Below are 21,130 nucleotides of genomic sequence, written 5' to 3' on the forward strand. Positions count from 1 at the left end.
TCAAGGAATATCCTATTATATCCTAATATAAATACCTCAAAAGGAATGAATAAAACACCGTCAATGGAATAAACAAATGGCTGAACAATACATATTCACATTGGATGTAGGTAAAGAGTAAGTAAGTCAGCAGGCAAAGGAAGAATATATATTTTATGAAAAGTGATTATGGAGGTTTCTCTATGATGAACAAGCATAAAAATGGTCTTTTTTTCCCTTCCTTCTTGATTCATTTAAGAATATCTAGTCAAAAAGCTTAGGAGATATATAATTATGAGAAGATGACTTAGTTGGAAGGGAATAGTGATAGAAGAATTAATTTATAAACAAAATAGCAATAATGTAAAGAATGAATATAAACTATTACTAATGTTTTAAAATAAAATTAGTAGAATTTATACATTGAAAAACATGTTGCCTCTTTTTATTCTGAGAAATTAAATACTATCATACTATCACTTATTCCAAGGATGTTGTCATTGTTCAAAACATTTATGAAAATAATTTTTGAAATTTTTTGCAATTATGTTTAGAATCGGCGGTATATTCTTTAGAATATTCTTAATGGTATCAAATCTTTGTTTTTTGAAGTGTGTAATTTAGGACTGGAAATTCCTAAAAGTCATTTAGAACCAAGTTTTATGAATAAGAGGCTTCCTCAATCTGGGTTGTACTTTTTTGATTTAAAAAAAAAAAAAAAAGGAAAACTAATTCGACCATAATTTTTTTTTTTTTCTGAGAAGCTTCCTCTTTTAAGATTTGCCTGTACTGAAGCAGCTAGGTAGCACAGTGGATTGAGCACCAGCCCTGAAGTCAGGAGAACCTAAGTTCAAAGCTGATCTCAGACATTTAACATTTCCTAGCTGTGTGACCCTGGGCAAGTCGCTTATCCCCAATTACTTTAGCAAAAAAAAAAAAAGGATATGCTAATATTCTTCAGCCATATTAAGCCATATTAGGCATTTCATTTCAATGGAGAATCAGTCCATTTCATGTCATTCTGCATCTGCTATACTCTTGTCTTCTTTCAGATAATAGAACAAAAGTGAACCAGTCAGTACCTGCCTTCAAGGACATTACATTTTAATGGCATTTTAATTTGCTATAACTGATGATTCCAAATATGGATGATGTGGTGCTGGCTGATGGAGCACTTGTGTTTCTTGCTGTTATTGTTAGGCCAAAATTAGTACATGCATCAGAGAATTGATCCATACTTTGTTGCATCACTGCTTCAGAGGCTGCATTGAGTACATAATCATCTGCAAACAAAAAATCATGTATCAATACTCCTTCAATTTTAGTTTTGGCTTGTTACCTTTTTAAGTTGAAAAATTTACCATCAGTGTGATATCTGACTTTGATGCATGTGTTTGTGTCAGGATAAAATATTAGATATTGAGCTCCTTTCTCAAATTAAACTGCTAAACATTCAAACTCTATTGCAAAGCACAGTTCTGTTGGGCTGGCCACATTGTTCAAATACCAAATGTTTACTTGCCAAAAAGTCATGGGGAACTCATACAGGGATAGCACAATGTGGTCAGAAAAAACAGTATAAAGACTCTCTCAAGGACTCGCTTAAGAACTTTAGAATTGATGATTTGACATGGGAAATGCTAGCATAGGACAGTTTGACTGAGGCCATACCCTGGAGTTCAGGAGAAAGACTATATACAGATTTGGAAGCTTTATTCTTAGAGACTGTATGAGCAAATGAGAGAGCACTAAGAATTTGTATGGAGAGGACAGAAGGACTAGGTCTGAGCCTTGAGGTAGATATTCCTATACGGTGGAAGGAGTCAGATAGTAATCTAGCAAAAGACATTGAAAAGATAGGGAAAAAAAAAGGAAAGAGAAGAGTCTCAAAAACTCAAGGAGGAGAATGTAGGAGGTGATGGAATTAATGATATCAAGTGCTACAAAGAGGTCAGTCAAAAAGGATGAGAAAAGATTTGGCAGTTAGTGTATCTTTGGTAATCTTGGAGAGAGTAGTTTCAGTTTGAATGAAGTAGTCAGAAGCCAGATTGCAAGGGGAAAAGTGGGTAAGAGGTTTAAAGTAGAATCAGTAAACGTAGACCAATTTTTCTAGGAATTTCTAGAAATGAAGTAGAGAAATATAGTTACTTGGAGTGGGATAGGATCAGATGAAGATTGGTAACAAACACCAAACAATTCAACAGTTGTTTATTAAATAACTACTGTATGCAAGGTATTGTTGGACAATCTGTGCATAACTGAAATTTCAATAATGATTTGCAAATCCTGACTTCTATCACAGTGTGGCATTTACCATCCAGAATTTTTGAAGGATTAATTGTAAAACCTTTCTTACTACCTTTCTCTGAGATGACTGACTTTGATGAATCAGCATCTCAGTAGTTTTAGGCCTAGTAGAAAAGAAGCCTTTTTTTCTGCTGACTTGGTTGACCACATTTAAGCATTGGTCTAGAAAGGGAACAATAACATCAGGCTATGTGAAGGATATAGAGGAAAAAATATTTTCAAAATAGAAAGAATAGAAACTGAAACTTAAGGTGAGTTTAAAGGTGCTTAAGAGATGTTTCAAGAGATTTTAAGTCATTAGAACCAGATAAATTACTTTCCAGAGTCCGGAAAAATGAGATTACTCTTCTAAAACTTCTTTTTCTCTCTCAGAACTTTCTGTCTTGGTAATCTCATCAAATCCCATGAGTTCAGTTATTCCATCTGAGAGGAAGTCCTACTCTAGGCTTAGTCATTCTCATTTCCATATCTATATCTCCAAATGCTTATGGGACAGCTCTAGCTGGAAATCCAATAGACGTCTCAAACTCAACATTGTTTAATTAAAATGTAAACTTCTTGGAGATGGGTGCTTTTATTTTGTCTTTATATGCCCAGAGCCTTGAATCTGTTGTGCAAATGCATAATAAAAGTTTATTGGATTGGATTGGGGTTCTTCATCAGATTCATCAGAGTACATTGTATTTTTTATTTTAAATTTTTATTTTTTTAAATAAATTTTATTGTTAATTTTTGTTTTTATATGTCAGTTGTTCCTGCATATAACCCTCTAACTTCAAGCCACAGGATGAATCTCCCCTGTAACAAAAACAAGCAAAAAGAACTAATACAGTGAACATATATGACAATGTATTCAATATTTTAGTTCCATAGTTCTTTCTCTCTGAAACATATTTCATTGTTCATATTTAAGACTTGTTACTGTATTAATTAGTCTGTTTACTGTGTTTTGTAGCTTTGTCTATAGGTTTCTCAAGTTCTTCTTTTTTTTTAATAACTTATAGTAAAGTAGGGCTACAGGATAATATTCTAATACATTAATATTCTATAATTTGTTCAGATATTCCTTGTTAGTAGAAACTCATTTTTATTTCCAGCTTTTTGCTATTGCAATAAGCTACTGTGAAAATTTTTTGTATCTATGAATTCTTTCCCTTTCTTCATTAACCTCCTTACAGTATATACTCAGTAGTGAGTGGGTCAGATAAAAAGTTTGTTTTGCTTGATGACTTTTCTACTAGAATTACAAAATGTTTTCCAGAGTAGTTGTACCAATTCATAGCTTTCCCCCAGTGTGTGAGTATGTCAGTTTTCTTATAGCACCTCTAATAGTTATAATTTTTCTATTTTGTGAGCTTTGCCAATCTGTGATATGAAACATGAAATTGAATTCACCTTTTCATTCAAAATGGGTTCATTCTCATCTCATCCTCTTTTTGCCAGGAATACTATCGTTTCTCCTTTTATTCTAAATCAGAAAATAGTCATAAGTTTTAGTGTTTCATTGTGATAGGGTTTCAACCCTATCTAGTATAATGCTATCTGTAGTTTCTCCCTTTAAAATGTATGAGATTCTCCTCTTTCCTCTCTAAATCCTGTAGCCAAAGCTTCATCATCTCCCTGCTGAATTACTGCAGTAGTCTCTTAGCTTCTCTCTGCTGATAGTTATTTATTCTAGACATCTAGTGACATACAGGATGGAGAGAGTATTGTACCTAGAGTTTGGAAGACCTTAGTACAAATCCAATCTCAGATACTTTTTAGTTATGTGTCTCTAGACAAGTCACTTACCTATTGTCTCCTCCCAGGGGAAGATGATGTTGTTGACAATTAAATGAGATCATGCTTGGAATATGCATTGCAAACTTTAATATCATATATAAGTACCAGCTATTGTTATTACCAGCATTAATAAAGCCATGTTTTTCTTTACATTAATAATTATAGTCAAAAAACATAAATTGATTTACTGTTTTCTAGTTTAAATGTTAAATCTAAGATAATCTGTATTTTTACAGGATTGGAGAGATCATTCCCACGGGGCAGTGCTAAGGAAACACTGACTTTCCAATTCTTATTCTAAATTCATTATGATCATTTTAAGGTAGTTCCAACGTATTTATGCAACACATCATAACTTTTGAGTTAAATTTGTATTGTATTACTTTTATTTATATAGGAAAATTGTATTTGGTTGGTTGGAAATTAGCTTTTATTGAACCTGATCTAGTATAGGAAGAAATTATATTTTATTGTATAACTTCTTACATCCTCAGAATATAAACCAACATTAAAAGTGAACTTAAGAAAGTCATCTCATTTCTTGACGGCATTCAACCACTGCTGTTGTATTTAAATCCAAGCTAGATAGGAATTTGCCAGATAACTTCAAGATCACATCAATTGTACCTATTGTAGAAAAGACCCTTTTAAATGACTTATTTTCTTTTTTTTTTTTTTAATTTTTTATTATATATATATTTTTTATAATATTATCCCTTGTATTCATTTTTCCAAATTATCCCCCCCTCCCTCTATTCCCTCCCCCCGATGACAGGCAATCCCATACATTTTACATGTGTTACAATATAGTCTAGGTACAATACATGTGTGTGAATATCATTTTCTTGTTGCACAATAAACATTAGAATCCGAAGGTACATGCAACCTGGGCAGACAGATATTAGTGCTAACAATTTACATTCACTTCCCAGTGTTTCTTCTCTGGGTGTAGCTACGTCTGTCCATCACTGATCAACTGGAAGTGAGTTGGCTCTTCTTTATGTTGAAGATTTCCACTTCCATCAGAATACATCCTCATACAGTATTGTTGTTGAAGTGTACAGTGATCTTCTGGTTCTGCTCATTTCACTCAGCATCAGTTGATTTAAGTCTCTCCAGGCCTCTCTGTATTCCTCCTGCTGGTCATTTCTTACAGAGCAATAATATTCCATAACCTTCATATACCACAATTTACCCAACCATTCTCCAACTGATGGACATCCATTCATCTTCCAGTTTCTAGCTACAACAAAAAGAGCTGCCACAAACATTTTGGCACATATATGTCTCTTTCCGCTCTTTAGTATTTCTTTGGGATATAAGCCCAGTAGTAGCACTGCTGGGTCAAAGGGTATGCACAGTTTGATAGCTTTTTGGGCATAGTTCCAAATTGCTCTCCAGAATGGCTGGATTCTTTCACAACTCCACCAGCAATGTATCAGTGTCCCAGTTTTCCCACAGCCCCTCCAACATTCATCGTTATTTGTTCCTGTCATCTTAGCCAATCTGACAGGTGTGTAGTGGTATCTCAGAGTGGTCTTAATTTGCATTTCTCTGATCAGTAGTGATTTGGAACACTCTTTCATGTGAGTGGATATAGTTTCAATTTCTTCCTCTGAGAATTGTCTGTTCATATCCTTTGACCATTTATCAATTGGAGAATGGTTCGGTTTCTTATAAATTAGGGTCAGTTCTCTATATATTTTGGAAATGAGACCTTTGTCAGAACCTTTGTTTTTAAAAATATTTTCCCAATTTGTTACTTCCCTTCTAATCTTGTTTGCATTAGTATTATTTGTACAGAAACTTTTTAGTTTGATGTAATCAAAATCTTCTATTTTGTGATCAATAATGATCTCTAGTTCTCCTCTGGTCATAAATTCCTTCATCCTCCACAAGTCTGAGAGGTAGATTATCCTCTGTTCCTCTAATCTATTTATTATCTCCCTCTTTATGCCTAAATCATGGACCCATTTTGATCTTATCTTGGTATATGGTGTTAAGTGTGGATCCATATCTAATTTCTGCCATACTAATTTCCAGTTTTCCCAACAGTTTTTTCCAAATAATGAATTTTTATCCCTAATGTTGGTATCTTTGGGTTTGTCAAAGATTAGGTTGCTATATATGTATCCTTTTTTGTCCTTTGTATCTAATCTATTCCACTGATCTACCGGTCTATTTCTTAGCCAATACCAAATGGTTTTGGTGACTGCTGCTGTATAATATAGCTTTAGATCAGGTACACTTAGACCACCTTCCTCTGAGTTTTTTTCATTAGTTCCCTTGCAATTCTCGACCTTTTATTCTTCCATATGAATTTTGTTGTTATTTTTTCTAGGTCATTGAAATAGTTTCTTGGGAGTCTGATTGGTATAGCACTAAATAAATAGATTAGTTTGGGGAGTATTGTCATCTTTATTATATTCGCTCAGCCTATCCAAGAGCACTGAATGTCTTTCCAATTATTTAAATCTGATTTTATTTTTGTGGCAAGTGTTTTGTAATTTTTCTCATATAATTCCTGACTTTTCTTTGGTAGATGGATTCCCAAATACTTTATACTCTCAACATTTGTTTGGAATGGAATTTCTCTTTGTATCTCTTGCTGTTGCATTAAATGACTTATTTAAGGGACCACCTTTTGAGAATCACTTCATCCACCTAGTCTGACATTTAAACATTGACCGAAAGAGAGAGGGAGAGGGAGAGGGAGAGAGGGAGGAAGGAAGGAAATAAATCCTTTATCCCAGGAACCACAACCTATATATATATATATATATATATATATATATATATATATATATATATATATATATATATGTTTTTTGTTTTTTTTTCCTTACCAAGATCTCTCATTTATCTCTTAATGAACAGATGAGGAGATGTTTCTTTGTTCCCCTGCTGGACTTGCTCTCAGCCAGATGACTGCAACACTTTTTTGCCTACTGAAAACCAAAATCAGGGGGCACTTTTGTGTCTGGCACTTAAGGCCTTTGACATTGTGCATCATTCTCTGCTAAAACTCTTTTCTCTTAGCTTCTACTTCACTGAGAGGTTTTTTTTTTTTTTTTTTTTTTTTTTTTGCTTTCTGTCCTTAATATTTTTCCTCTTCTCACACCCTAACCTTAGGCATTTTCCTTTAGAGAATTTGTGAATCAACACTTCAACCTGATCTTTTTGGTCTTCTTCTAAAACAAAGGGCAAATAACAGTTGTTTTTACATTTTTTCCACATCTAGGTTTCCAGCCCAGTTTTAGCTGCAACTTACTTGTGTTGCTGCTTGTTATTGTCATATATTTTGCTTCAGACTCAAATGCCATTTTAGAATGATTGAACTCATCTTCCCAGAATAACTAGAGCCATTTTCAAAGTATATAGTTTTTGTGTCAGTGCTACTGCTTTCCTCCCTAAGAGTCAAAGAAGCCTAAGAATTTTCTTGCCTTTTCATTTTTATATCACATTTATTTCACTCTTCCAGAATCATTTTTTATAATTTCCAGTCTTTTGAGGAGAACTGCTTTTTTAGTGATTGGTGGTGCTCTGAAGGTGATATGTAAGCAGAGAAGGTAGGAAGCTCTTTAGGAATTTCTTTAGGGTCCATAGTGTAAAACTCTTCAAATGAGTGGAGGAAAATACCCACCTGAAAACTCAGAAGGTCGTTGATTAGGGATTTATGGTATAAATCAGCAGGTAGTGTTGCAAGGGTTATATAGGGCTCTTGAATTAACATGCATAGAATAGCTGAGAAGCTCTGGGGCTTCAGTGGGACCAGGAAAGAAGAAAGGGAATTGATTCTTTAGAGTACCTACTTTTCTTCTTGCTTTTTACTTTAATGAAGACTTAGAGATCATTCGGTTTTTGTTGTGCCACTTGTGTAAAAATTCCGGGATAACACCATAGTGGACTAATGTCCTTTTCAACATACAGTTTTAAAATTAGATGTTTATTTGCAGGGAGTGGAGGTGGGGAGAGAATCACTACAAAAATTTGAATTAAATATCCTTATGATATGTTTGTAGTATATCATATAGAGAGATTTGTTATATTAATGTGATTAAAAAGTAGAAAAATAATTCAAATTATTTTATGTTTTAGGTCTCCGAGTAACTGTGCTGCTGACATCCTTTCTTATGGTTTTGGGAGCAGGTCTAAGATGCATACCTGTATCATCAGACATAGAGATTAAAAAAAGGTAATTTAAATTCTGTAGTATTTATATATATATATATATATATGTGTATGTGGGTATATGTGTATGTAATTTGTTTTTCTTTATGAAAATGTCTATCGGTAGAGGGCCCTGTTGTATATAGTAGCACTTAATTTATTTTGCAGTTTTAGCAGGATTTGTCATTTTGGTGTTTAAAAATAGCATATTTGTTGTTTTAAAAGTATGTATCAAGTGTAGGAAATTATGAATTTAAATTTTAGTATTTTAAAAGGAAGAAATAAAACCAATTTGGATTTTAGTAAAGAACTAGATTTCTTTTCGAAGCAGTTTGAATTACATATGGTGACATTATTTTGTCTGATATGTTGTTAATTCTCAGACTACCCTCATTCAGATATAAGTACAGAAATTTATTCTTTAAAAATACAAATGAATATACATATTTTCTACTCTTTTATATTTTGTGTGGTACTAAGTTAACTGTGGCATGCTGGCTAGGAAAGAGATTAAGAGAAATTACAGTATTTCTAGGAATAGATAAGTCAGTTAAATAAATGAGAGAATAAGTCAGTGATAAAAGGAAAAGAGAAATATATTCAATTCAGATATTGAAAGTACGATAAGAAAGAACACTTTTAAATAAAGACCTCATTTTATGACTATTAGAGCTTTTGTGGTATTTACACTTTGGCCTTCTCTTAAACAAGCACATATATGTTCATCTAATGTGGTAATTTTTGTTCATTGTTGATTTTAAAAGTGTGGTAGCAGATCTGTTGAGGTAAGCCATTGAAAACATTTCTTTTTAGAGCAGGGATTCTTAACCTAAGGTCCTTGAACTTTTTTAAAAAATATTTTGATAACTATTTTAATGTAAGTGATTCCTTTGTGTTCGTAATACTTGATTTTATGCATTTAAAAACATTCTAAGAAGTTCATGGGGCAGCTACTGATATATTTATTGAGATTCATGAAACATAAGTCCAGATAAGGACATCCTTGGAACATGCACAAAAAGGTTAAGAATTCCTTTTCTAGAGTAATTTCCACTTTGGATTCTTTCATTTACAGCTATGTCATGAACTTTGCTGTGAGAGAGAGCTAGAACCAGCACATAACCCAGACCATTCAATAGTAGATCTTTCAGAGATTCCAAAAGATCTAAATCTCAAGAAAATAAAAACACATGATAGGCATCCTGAAGTCACTTTATAGCATAAGATTAGCCAGCTTCTATACTGTAAGGAATTTAAAAGAGATAAACTGCCTAATGACCAGATATAAAAGCCTTAATTATTAGACTCCCACTGAAGCATCAATACATTCTCTTGGCTCTTTGGTAAACTCTATTTGTAGCTTTCCAAGCTTTTGGTTCTTTCCACTATAGTAATAGCTGATGTTTATATAATACTTTAAAGTTTGCAAAGCACTTGAATTTTTAATTTAAAAAAAGTTTAAAAAGTATTTATTAAGCATGTAATATGTGCCAGGCACCTGTACTAAGCACTTTATAAATATTATTTTATTTGAATCTTAAAACAGCACTGTGAATGAAGTCAGTGCAATTCTGATTCCCATTTTTTAGATGAGGAAACTGAGGCAGAGATTAAATGGCTTGCTCGGGGTCACAAAATTTGTAAGTATTTGAGGCCATATTTGAAGTCCGCTTTTCCTAATTCCAAGTCCAATGCCTGGGTCATTGAAAGTTATCTCATCTGATTCCCACAATAACCCTGTGAGGTGGATGCTATTATTTTACATTTTACATTTTACAGATGAGGAAACTGCACAAAATTATACAAGTATAACTGAGCAGGGACTCAAATGCAGATCCTTGACTCTCAAGCCCAGTGTATTTTTGGCCTTCCTCAAAGTGATGAAATGGACAAGCATTCTTTTACTAAACTATTCGTTCTTTCAGTTTAGATACCTAAAAATTCATAGAAAATTTAATTACTTTATTGTGCCCTTTCCATTTGAATACCATAACTAAATAATGGAAGATAGAATAATTAAATAGACAGGCCATTTTTCTTCTTATATACATGGATACTGTAAGTAATATAAAGGATTTCAAGCTGCTGAAGGATAAGAATCTTGTTGCTCTGCTGAGTACTGAATATTGTCAGATGTCCCAGTAGATGATACCATCATTTCCTGAAGATGAGTTTAGTAGGGGAGTCAGCAGCACAGATCTGAGCTCTGATTGGTGCTGTGCCATTGTATGGTCTGGCTTTATGAAAAACACATCATTAAAGGATTCCAAGAGGGAACAGTGCAAAAGGAGGGCTGGACCTGGCTTGCTGCAGAGATCTGAGGTGACATTTATTGGAATTCTTGATTCTAAATTATATTGACTTGATTTAAAGAGGGCTAGCTGTGTGATCCCTGAACCAGTAGCTCAGTTTAGTGGACTAATGATCACAGAATCAATTCCTTTGTTATGGAATCAATCCAGCCCAGACCCAAATTGACTTACTTTGGTATTATTTATATTTAATATTTTTTTACTCTTGATAGTTGATTGATAGCCCTCATTAAAATTGGTGGAGAATCATCATGGAGTTTTCTGTGACATTTATTATTTCTAGTTGGTAAGCATTGGTTCTATACTTAAAAAATTGAAGCTTTTCATTTGTCCTTTTAGAACTAAAGTGTCACTAGAGTGGCCTGATTATTTGTTTCTCTATTTATAGCCACCATGCTTGGAACGTAGGTGTTTAATAAATGATTCATTGATTGCCCCAGTGTACCTGAGGAGAAATGGAAATTGAAGTCATATTAATGTGTCCCAGTTTCTAAAAAATTAATGAGAAAATAAGAGAATACATGGCTAAAAACAGCCTTTTGGGAGAATACATGGTACATCCATCAGTTGTTACAGATGCTCTTCTAGTCTAATGGTTGATAGACTACACTTTTTTCCAAAATCAGTAGTCTAGTTCTACTTATTGTTGGGGTCCCATGGAATCATAACTTCTGTTTGGGCCAGTCTAATTTTAAAGGAGTCTGTCTGCCACTAGGGTAATGTTTTTGAAACCTCTTACACTAAAATGTTAATTCTCGTTCCAGGGCTTTGCTTTAGAGCTCTCATTTCTTTTCTACCTCTTTTCTCTGAATTTTTCATTTCTTCTAAGAATTGTATTTGCTCTTGTGACCAAGCTGTTTGTTTTTGTGGCCTTGCTTATAGGTATTTTGAAGTTATTCTCATCCAGGTTTGTGTCTTGGGCCTCCCTGGCATCATAATTGCTCTTTATTTTTTATTTACTATTCTTCCAACCTTACTTCCTATATTGGGACTTTGTATTAGAACTAGGCTCTGTACACAACTGTGGGAATCTTGTATGTGTCCTGGTCTGTTTTGTTTAGATTCTTTGGATATTGAGTATTATATTATTCAAGAATCATAAGGGTAGCCTGAGCCAGGGAGCTGAAATTTTTCCAAGGACGTTATATGCAGTCATAGCAAGATTACTGTCTGATCACTCTCCTGGAAGTCTGAGTTCCAGACCTTAGTTTGTCTCTAGACAGCCAGCTGCAGATGTGCCTATGGTTCTCCAGTAGACTGTAACTAGATGTAGTACCTTGAACTGGTTGAAGAATTTAGCAATTTCAAAGCAACTGTACTGTTGCACTAGTCTTGCTGTGGACCTCGAGCTTAGTCCAATTAATTTGGGCAACTAGGATGCTGTCCAAGCCCTACTTGGGACCTTGGTCTAGTATTGTTAGGGCAGCTGGGCTGTACTGCTTCTTCCTATATTTCACCAGATTGGTTATAGTTCTCATAACTCTTAATAGGCTTATGGCTCACTTCAGGGTAAAAGATTCTAATGTATTTCCAAGTACATTTTAATTTACAAATTTTCCTTTAAAAAGAATGAATTAATGTCTTTCCTCACCTTCCAGTAATTACAAGGGAAGTGAGCTCAGAGTAAGAATGATATGCAAATCCTATTATTTTCCATAGTATAGAAATGCAGTCCTTTTTTGTGGCAAAATTGAGAAATTTGTGCATTCTAGAGCTAAACCCTTTCCAGTTAAATATGTAAAGCTTAGATTCCCCAAAGCACTTCAGACTAATCCTAGAATATAAATCCTTTAAACTGTGGAGAATTACTTTAAAAACATTATCCTCAATCATCACACAAAGATGTCTTATATTTTCGTAGAGAAAATTTTTAAAGATTAATTCCTGTCTTTTTATTTTTTATCACAGATGTCAGTCATCTGCTATACCTCCTCTCCTCCTTCCCCCCAAGTGTAACTCTCTTTCTCTAAGAATCTCAGACATTTACTGGATATGTGGCCCTAGGCAAGTCATTTAATAGTACTGTCTGCCTCAGCATTCTTATTTGTAAAATGGGGATAACAACATCTACCTTGTAGGATTGTTGTGAGAATCAAATGAGAGATTTGTTAAAGTGCTTTGCACAGTGCCCAGTACACAGTAAATCCTATATAAATTATTTCTTCCTTATCTCCCCTTCCTCCTTCAAGCATAGAAAAACAGTAAAGCAAAAAATGACCTTGTCCAACAGAATATTTAGTATTCTGTACTTGTAGTCTTCTATGATGAAGAGGATAGTGTATGTCTTATAGGATTAAGACTGATAATTGCATTTAATCTGAACTCATCTAGCCTTTTTGAATTTTTCCCACTTATATTATCATAATCTTTGTGTTCTTTTGCTTCTATTTCCTTCTTTCTTCATCAGTTCATATACATCTTTTCCATGCTTTAAATTTCTTTCATTCATAATTTCTTGTGGTACAACAATATTACAGTATCTTGGAACATCTTTAAAAATCTTGACTTTAGGTGCTGCTAGGTGGCACAGTGGATAGATCCTGAAGTCAGAAGGGCCTGAGTTCAAATCTGATCTCAGATACTTAAATCTTCCTAGCTGTGTGACCCTGGGCAAGTCACTTAACCATAATTGCCTCAGCCAAAAAAAAAAAAAAAAAAATCTTGACTTTGTTTCCAATTTTTTGTACCATTATACCTGTTTCTATAAATATTTTGGTATATATTGTAAGACTTTTGTTTCTGCCTTTAGCTTCCTTAGGATATATAAACTTTGGTTGTGGGGATCACTAGGTCAAAAGACGGGTATAGTTTAGTGTTTTCTTTAGTATTCTTCATAGTTAGACTTTTCTTGCATAATCTAAATTTTCTATAATGGTTCAACTAATTCACAGCTCTAATAACATATTAGGCTTCCCATGACCCTACAATATTATTATTTCTTTTATCATTCCCACCAATTTTCTGGGTATGAAGTGAAACCTTAAGACTTAAAATTTGCATTTGTCTTATTAGTGGTTTCTCTCCTCCCCCCCATATGGTTATTGACTATTATCATTTCTTTCTTTTCTCTCATTTTTAAAAAATCTGTCCATGCCCTCTTGATCATATATTCTTTTTTTTTTTTACTAAGATATTTGGGATTAAGTGACTTGCCCAGGGTCACACAGCTAGGAAGTGTTAAGTGTCTGAGGCTAGATTTGAACTCAGGTCCTTCTGACTTCAGGGCTGGTACTCTATCCACTGCATTATCTAGCTGGCCCTTGATTATATATTCTTAAGGAGACAGAAGCTTATCTTGAATTTAATAGTTTCATTTGTCTGCTCTTCTTAGGAAAAAAGGAAGTAGGTTTAAAGTAAATATTTCTAAATTCTGAGGTGAATGGAAGGCAAGAGAGAAAATTGGAAAGAAGATACACTCATCAGATACTTAGAGTATAGATATAAATGTGGAGAAAAAACAATTTATTCTCCAAATTTGGGAAATTCAATGGGAGATTTTTCTTCTTTCTTTTCTTGAACTTGTCTGTAATTATAGCTCTTTTTGGGACAGCTACTTTCAATATGCACTGTATTTTAATATCTTACAGTTATCATCATAACATTAACAGTAGTGGTTTTACCACTATAAATGATAAGCACTTGGTTATCATTGATAAGAACATGACGACTGTGTACCCAACCACAATTCCTCGAAGGTAGACACTACCTCTTTGTATCCTTAGACAGTCCCCTGAGAAATAATAAACATTTAATAAATATCCTTTCATTTATTCATTTACTTATAAGGAATCTTTTTTTTTAATCAAAGCTTTTTTTGACTATGCAAAGCTTGCTTGCCATTTATTTATTTATTTAGGTTTTAATGTTTTATTTTCCCCAGTTACATGTAATTAAGTTTTACATTTATTTTTAAAACTTTGAGTTCCAGGTTTTTCTGCTCATCATTTCTTATAGAATACATACCATGATTTATTTAGCCATTCCCCAATTGATGGCATCCCCTTCAGTTTCTAGTTCTTTGCCTTTAGAAGACAGATCTTTTAAATATTTTTGTACACATAATAGTTCCTTTTCCTTTTTAAAAAAATCTTTTAGGATTCATGCCTACTAGTGGTATTGTTAGGCTAAGTGATATACATAATTTTATTGCCCTTCATCTTTTGATCACTTATCAGTTGAGGAATAGCTCTTGTTTTTCATAAATTTGATTCTGTTCCCCATACATTTGAGAAATAATGCTTTCATCAGAAAAACTTGTTTCAAAATTCTTTTCATAATTACAATTATTGTCTTTTCCCTATTTATTCTCTCTTTTCACCCTTTCCTTTAAATGTTTTGCTTCTGACCATCCCCAGTATTCCTACTCTTGTCACCCTTCTTATATCCCCTTCTACTTCTACTTTCTTGTAATGTAAGATAGATTCCTATAACCCATTTTGAATGTGTGTGTTGTTTCCTTGTTGAGTCAATTCTGATGAGAGTAAGGTTCACTCACTCTTCCCCTTTTCCTTTTGTCCTCTACTATAAAGGCTTTTCTTACCTCTTTTATGGCAGATCATACCATTCTACCTCTTCCTTTCCCTTTCTTCTAGTACATTCCTCTCTTTCCCCTTAATTTATTTTTTTAGCTATTATCCCTCCATATTCAACTTACTCCTGTGTCCTCTGTCTCTATATATTCCTTCTAACTGTTATAATAATGAGAAAGTTCTTATAAGTTACATTGTCTTATGTAGATATGTAAACAGATAAAGTCTCTTATGATTTCCCTTTTCTAATTATCTCTTTATGCTTCTCCTGAGTCCTGTATTTGAAAATCAGATTTTCTATTCAACTCTGGTCTTTTCATCATGAATTCTTAAAAGTCTTCTCTTTCATTGACTGTCCATGTTTTCCCCCCAAAAGATTAAATTCGTTTTTGCTAGGAAGGTGGTTCTTGGTTATTGTCCTACATTCATTGCTCTCCAGAATATCATATTCCAAGCCTTCTGATGCTTTAATGCTTACTTGGTATTTAAAAGATTCTATCTGTATGGAAAGACATACATGATATCATACCAAATGATATAAGCTGAGCCAAGAAAACAATATACATTAATGACAACAAAAGAACTGAAATTAAATGCTTCAAGAATACTTTGGAATTTTAAAAATGGATTTTTGTGTTGAGGTACAGCTTGGGATTATTAAAAACATGACATAGTATCCCAAATGCAACTCAGAATGGTTCTTCCACTAATTCATGCCTATTCATCTGCAACATATATATCCATCTAGATATATGTTCTTTCCTGGACATTTTTCTTTCATTTAGTTTTTCCAATATGAATTGATAGGCCAGTCATCCTTCTTCAATAAATGTAAATCTCATTTAGGAGTTCTGGTGGTGGTCTAGATTTGATGCAGTCACTACAATTTCATGAGCAGTCTGGGGCATCTTAAAAACCTCACTATCTGTAGAAAATTCTTCCTTTTAAAAGGCTTTAAGGAAAAATTCTCTATGGTGATGGTGAATGTCTTCATTGTACATGCATCTTCTTATTTTATGCCTTAGTTGGTATAATAATCAAAGTCATTGAATGGTTCTCTGTGGTTCATTTATCAAAGAATTCTGTGTGCTTTTAAAATATGCATGATATTCTTGTTGCCAGAAAGGATTTAAGACTTCATACTGAGCTTAAGTGTTTTTTGTAATCAATAAATAATAAATCATGTGGAATATTGTATTCTCTGCACCTTTCAGTCAGTTGTATGGCTGTAAAGACATGCTCTGCTACAGAAAATTGTTTGCCTCTTTTCATGTTTCTATTAAGGATATTCTGTGTTTATAACTTTCTCATAAAAACATTATAAAAAATGAGAAAGGCATATGAATTGGTAATTATTGCTATCTTCTCCATCATCCATGGTCTTTTCTATTTTTGATGTATTTTTTCCCTTTCTCAATTACCACTTTCAAACTTATATAACTGCCAGCAGAGATTTCCATTGTTTGTACTTGGTTTTGTTTTCATATATCTTTCTTTCTAACTGGCATTTTTTTTCAGTAGTATTTTATTTTTCCAAATAGTTTTCAACATTCATTTTTATAAAAGTTTGTGTTCCAAAATTTTCTCTTTCCTTACCTCTCTCCTCCCCAAGACAGCAAGCAATCTTATATAGGTTAAATATGTGCTATTTTTTAAACATATTTCCATATTTGTCATATTATGCAAGAAAAATCAGACCAAAAGAAAACAAAACAAACAAACAACAACAAAAAAAAAAAACAAGAAAGAAAAAAACAAAACAAAAAAGTGAAAATACTATGCTTTGATCCACATTCAGTCTCTATAGTCCTCTCTTTGGATGTGATTGGCATTTTCCATCCCAAGTCTGTTGGAATTCCCTATATTGTTGAGAAGAGACATATCCATCACAGTTGATCATCACATAATCTTGTTTTTACAGTGTACAATGTTCTTTCATTTGATTCTACTCACTTTACTCAGCATCAGTTTATATAGGTTTTTCCAGGCTTTTCTGATTCAGCCATTCCCCAACATGGACATCCATTAAATTTCTGCTAAGATATAGTGATAGAGTGACCAGTCTGAAGATTCATTTTTGTCGGTTCAAATCTGGCCTCAGAAACTTAGTAGCTGTATGACCCATATGTAATTCCATCCACTAGTCTCAATTCTTCATTTGTAAAATGAATTGGAGAAAGAAATGGCCAAGAAAACCCCAAATGGCATCAGGAAGAGTTGGTCATAACTGGAAACAACAATAATAAAATGGAAGGTCAAGACTGGTTAAGGTCTTTTCATCACAAATACTTTTATCTTACTTTGTCCAAGGGCTGATCTTTACATCACTTTCTAATCATTTGCAAACTAAGTCACCTGCACTTGGGTCATCCTCCTCATTCCCCTTCAGTTGGATCCCGAACTGTGCCTCTGTAGTTCTACTAGTGTCCTGCTAAGTGAGCTTCCAACTTATCTTGCTTAAAATCAGGCCTCCTAGCCATTTCTAAACTTTGCAGCCCAGTGCCTCCCTCTTTCATCTTCTTTATTATTCTCCTTTATAAATTCCCCATCAAAACATAAACTTGCTACCTAAGGACAGAAACTCTCTTGCTTGCTTGCATTTATCTTTCTCTCTCCCCTTAACACATTGTGCAGTCCCTGGCACAGAGGAAATATTTAATAAATGTTTTTTCCCTTCATTCATTTACTCAAGGACAATTACTATAAGAATTACTTTCTGGACTCTATTTTTCTCATTTGTTATGTGAAAAGTTAGACTGTTTTGATTTCTAAGGTCCTTTTCCCCCTTTTAAATTCTATGGTTCTATAAACTAACTGGTTTTTGCTTCTTGAAAAAAATAGTGCTTGAGAAATACTGGACTGTTGAGTTTATGCAATTAAATTTCATACCTTGACATTCAGCTTTCATACTGTGAATTTTTTGACAGATTTTTTTTCCCCCCTGTTCTCCTTATACTCTTCCAAATTTTAGGAATCATAAAATTTCAGTATTCCACCCCTCTTCCTGCCAGATAAGTTAATGCTACTCCTGCTTGAAGGGCAACATAATTAAAATACTATATTACAGGTAGCATATGTCAGAATAATTACCTTTTTAAAGCTATGATGCGCTGTCTGAATGTTATGCTCACATTAGCCATAATTAAACCATTGAAAGATATTGTTTCAAGAGTATTTTTGTAATGAAATTACTATATGTGACAACTTAGAATTGAATGGCTTTGGGAGGAGATGTCAGCATTTTTTTTAACCATGTTTTAAATTGTTTCCAACATATAGAAAATGATGTTTGTTTTTGTAGGAAGACAGCAGAAACCTAACTTTTTTCCCATGTTGTTAATATTAATTACAGTTGTAGAGTTATATTCATTTTTAATTCACTATTGGGCAAGAAGAAGTGGTTTTAGATTTTTTTTTTAATGCTTTTTGCTGCTCTGATTAATCAGGTCTATCTAATTGATATTTTTTACTTCATTTTACAATGCCTTTGCCTTGTAAGCTCTATAAGGGGCTATGACTTTGAGACTAGTGGGAGTTTGCTTAATCAGCCAAAAACCTCAATTTAGCCATGCATTCGATTCATAGATATGTCTCAGCATAATTGGAGCATGATTGTCCTTCAGCCTTTAAGGATTCCTTCCTTTTGATAGCTTCTTTATTTGGGAGAGGGAACTCAAAAAAGTTGATTAAGAGAACTCTATTCAAGAGACTTCTGCTTTCCAGTCCCTCACAACTAAAGTGAGAATCATGGAGAGGACATTGGAGATCACCTAATCTAAGCCCATTACAACCTGACCCCAACCTACCTCTTGAGTTCTATTATATGTCTTTTACCTTCACATGTATTATGGTTCATATAAACAGACCTTCTTACTGTCCCTTATTCATAATACTCCATCTGTCACTTTGTGCTGGTATTCCCCTACCTAAAATGTGCTTCTTTCTCGTTTCTACCACTTAAAATCCCTAGTTTATTTTCAATCTCAGCTCAGACATTACCTTATACAGGAGACTTCTGATTCTCTCACTTCATTCTCCCCTTGCTCCTACTCCTTTTTCTTTATTGTATATACCTATATATGTTGTTTCTTCTCAGCTAGACATTGTGCTTCTTGGGTCAAGCTGATCAACTTTTGTCTTTACCCTCTGTCCTCAGCAGTGCCTGGCACGTGGTGCAGCAGGCACTTGATAAATACTTTGTTGATTGATCAGTTAGCCCACATGTTCAAATTAAGTTCCAGAGAAATCAAATCACCTGAGCAGGAGAATTCTGCCTAGTGACAGAGTTAGAGCTAGAATTTAAATCTTTAGAGTCCCGTTAGATGATTCTTTTTAAAAACAACCTCTGCAGTATCTTGTAATGAAAACAAAAATCTTGAATGTACTTGCTTAACTTTAGGGATAATTATATAAAGAGAAAAGGAAGGTATCAATTCAAACTTCTCTGGACAGAATTTTTTAAGGTGACTTGGACCTTTCAAATACTTTCTAAATTCTAGGAAATCAAGAAAAGGAGAAGTATATTGGGAAATAAATGATATAAAAGTTAAAGATAAAACTTTTTTTCTTTTTTTAGAAAAGACATAGGAATTCAATTTATTTCATGTTAAGTGCTTGGTTTAGAATGTAATCCACCTCCTCATTATCATGTCATTCCTGTAAAAATATATAATTGACCAAATAACAGGAATTCAGAGCATCATGGTAATCCATATAATATAGGTCAAAGTGATTGGAACTATGAGAACATTATACACAGTATTGTAATAAACAAAAGTAACATACTGATCTTATTAATTTCACATAATTAATTGCAAATGCTGATTTTAATTACAGAAAAAAGGTCACAAATACTTCTTTCCTTTCCATAAAGAGATGAGGCAATGCAGTGTCCTTTGTAGTCAGGATGAGGAAGTTTATTGGGAAATAACAGATGTAAAAGTAAAAAAATAAATTGAAACTAATTTTTTTTTTTTTAAGAAAGGACAGAGTCTGTTTTATAATAATCTTCTTTTACCACTTGGTTTTCAGAAATAAATAATGGCAGAGAGGAGGGATTCCTGTACAATAATTTTGTTTTATTCATGCAGTGAATGCTAGAGAAAATAGGCCTATTCCCCTTTGGCATGCTGAATACTACATCTTGAGTATCAAAATTAATCTTTTGTAATGAAGAGTGAGTCTGATATCTTCTGTCAATATTGAATTTTTAAAAATCTCAATATTTGATGCTAACAGAATGTTATTAAATATTGAGAGCTGCTAAATTTTTTAAAAATTCATTGTGTTCCCATGCCTGAATGGAGGTAGTTTGGGCAAGAGGATTGGGATAGGAATGAGTGACCCCCATAAGCAAGACTTCTAGATCTATAAACCTTAAAGAAGATCAGAAAAATATGCAGAAGATGAAGTGCCTTTCTAAAGAGGTTAAAAACAAATTAATTTTTATTTTACTTATGATGACTTTTTTTCCTCTTTCCCTTACTCTGGATTCCACTTAGTGAAACGTTTTTAACATCAACTCTAATGCTAAAAACTTGATTTGTAGTCAGAAGTAGGATACAATAGCTCCAGACCTAAATCCTCAAGGATTGCCAATTAAGGGTGTGGGGAGAAGGAGGGAAAGGAAAGAAGGGCAGTAGATATAAAACTTAGCTACTCCGTTTCCCTTCTTTGAGGTTTGCTTTGGTAAAAGTTAGGTTATGTAATTTATATTCCTGAAGATTTCCTTATGGGAAGAGCATTGTATTTTGGGAGTGAGTCCAAACCCACATTAGACTCTCATTAGCTGTAGAAACTTAACTAGTCATCCCACTTGGATTCCTCAACCACAGAGTAAGGGTATTAATACTTAACTTACCTCACAACTATTGCTGTGAGCAAGATGCTTTGTAAACCTTAAATATGAGCAACTAGTAGCAGAGCCTGTTTCTCCCTGTTTGGATCCATAGCACCTAATTACAAAAAAAAAAAAAAAAAAAAAGGAATCATCATTTTTGAAGACTAAAAGGGATTTTAGAGATTACCTTTTGTTGTTAAAAAGAAAAACTT

General features: G+C 33.5%; 1 protein-coding gene across 1 annotated transcript in view; it reads left to right on the forward strand.

The window, feature by feature from the left end:
• The window catches only part of SLC49A4 (solute carrier family 49 member 4), a 152,499-nt gene that overhangs the window by 11,150 nt on the left and 120,219 nt on the right, over positions 1 to 21,130 (forward strand). Inside the window, exon 2 of the mRNA XM_074301394.1 lies at positions 8,167 to 8,263. Within this exon, the coding sequence (XP_074157495.1) occupies positions 8,167 to 8,263 (97 nt within the window). The remainder of the gene's footprint in view (positions 1 to 8,166; positions 8,264 to 21,130) is intronic.

This window comes from Sminthopsis crassicaudata, chromosome 3 (assembly GCF_048593235.1).
Source record: "Sminthopsis crassicaudata isolate SCR6 chromosome 3, ASM4859323v1, whole genome shotgun sequence".
NCBI lineage: Eukaryota > Metazoa > Chordata > Mammalia > Dasyuromorphia > Dasyuridae > Sminthopsis > Sminthopsis crassicaudata.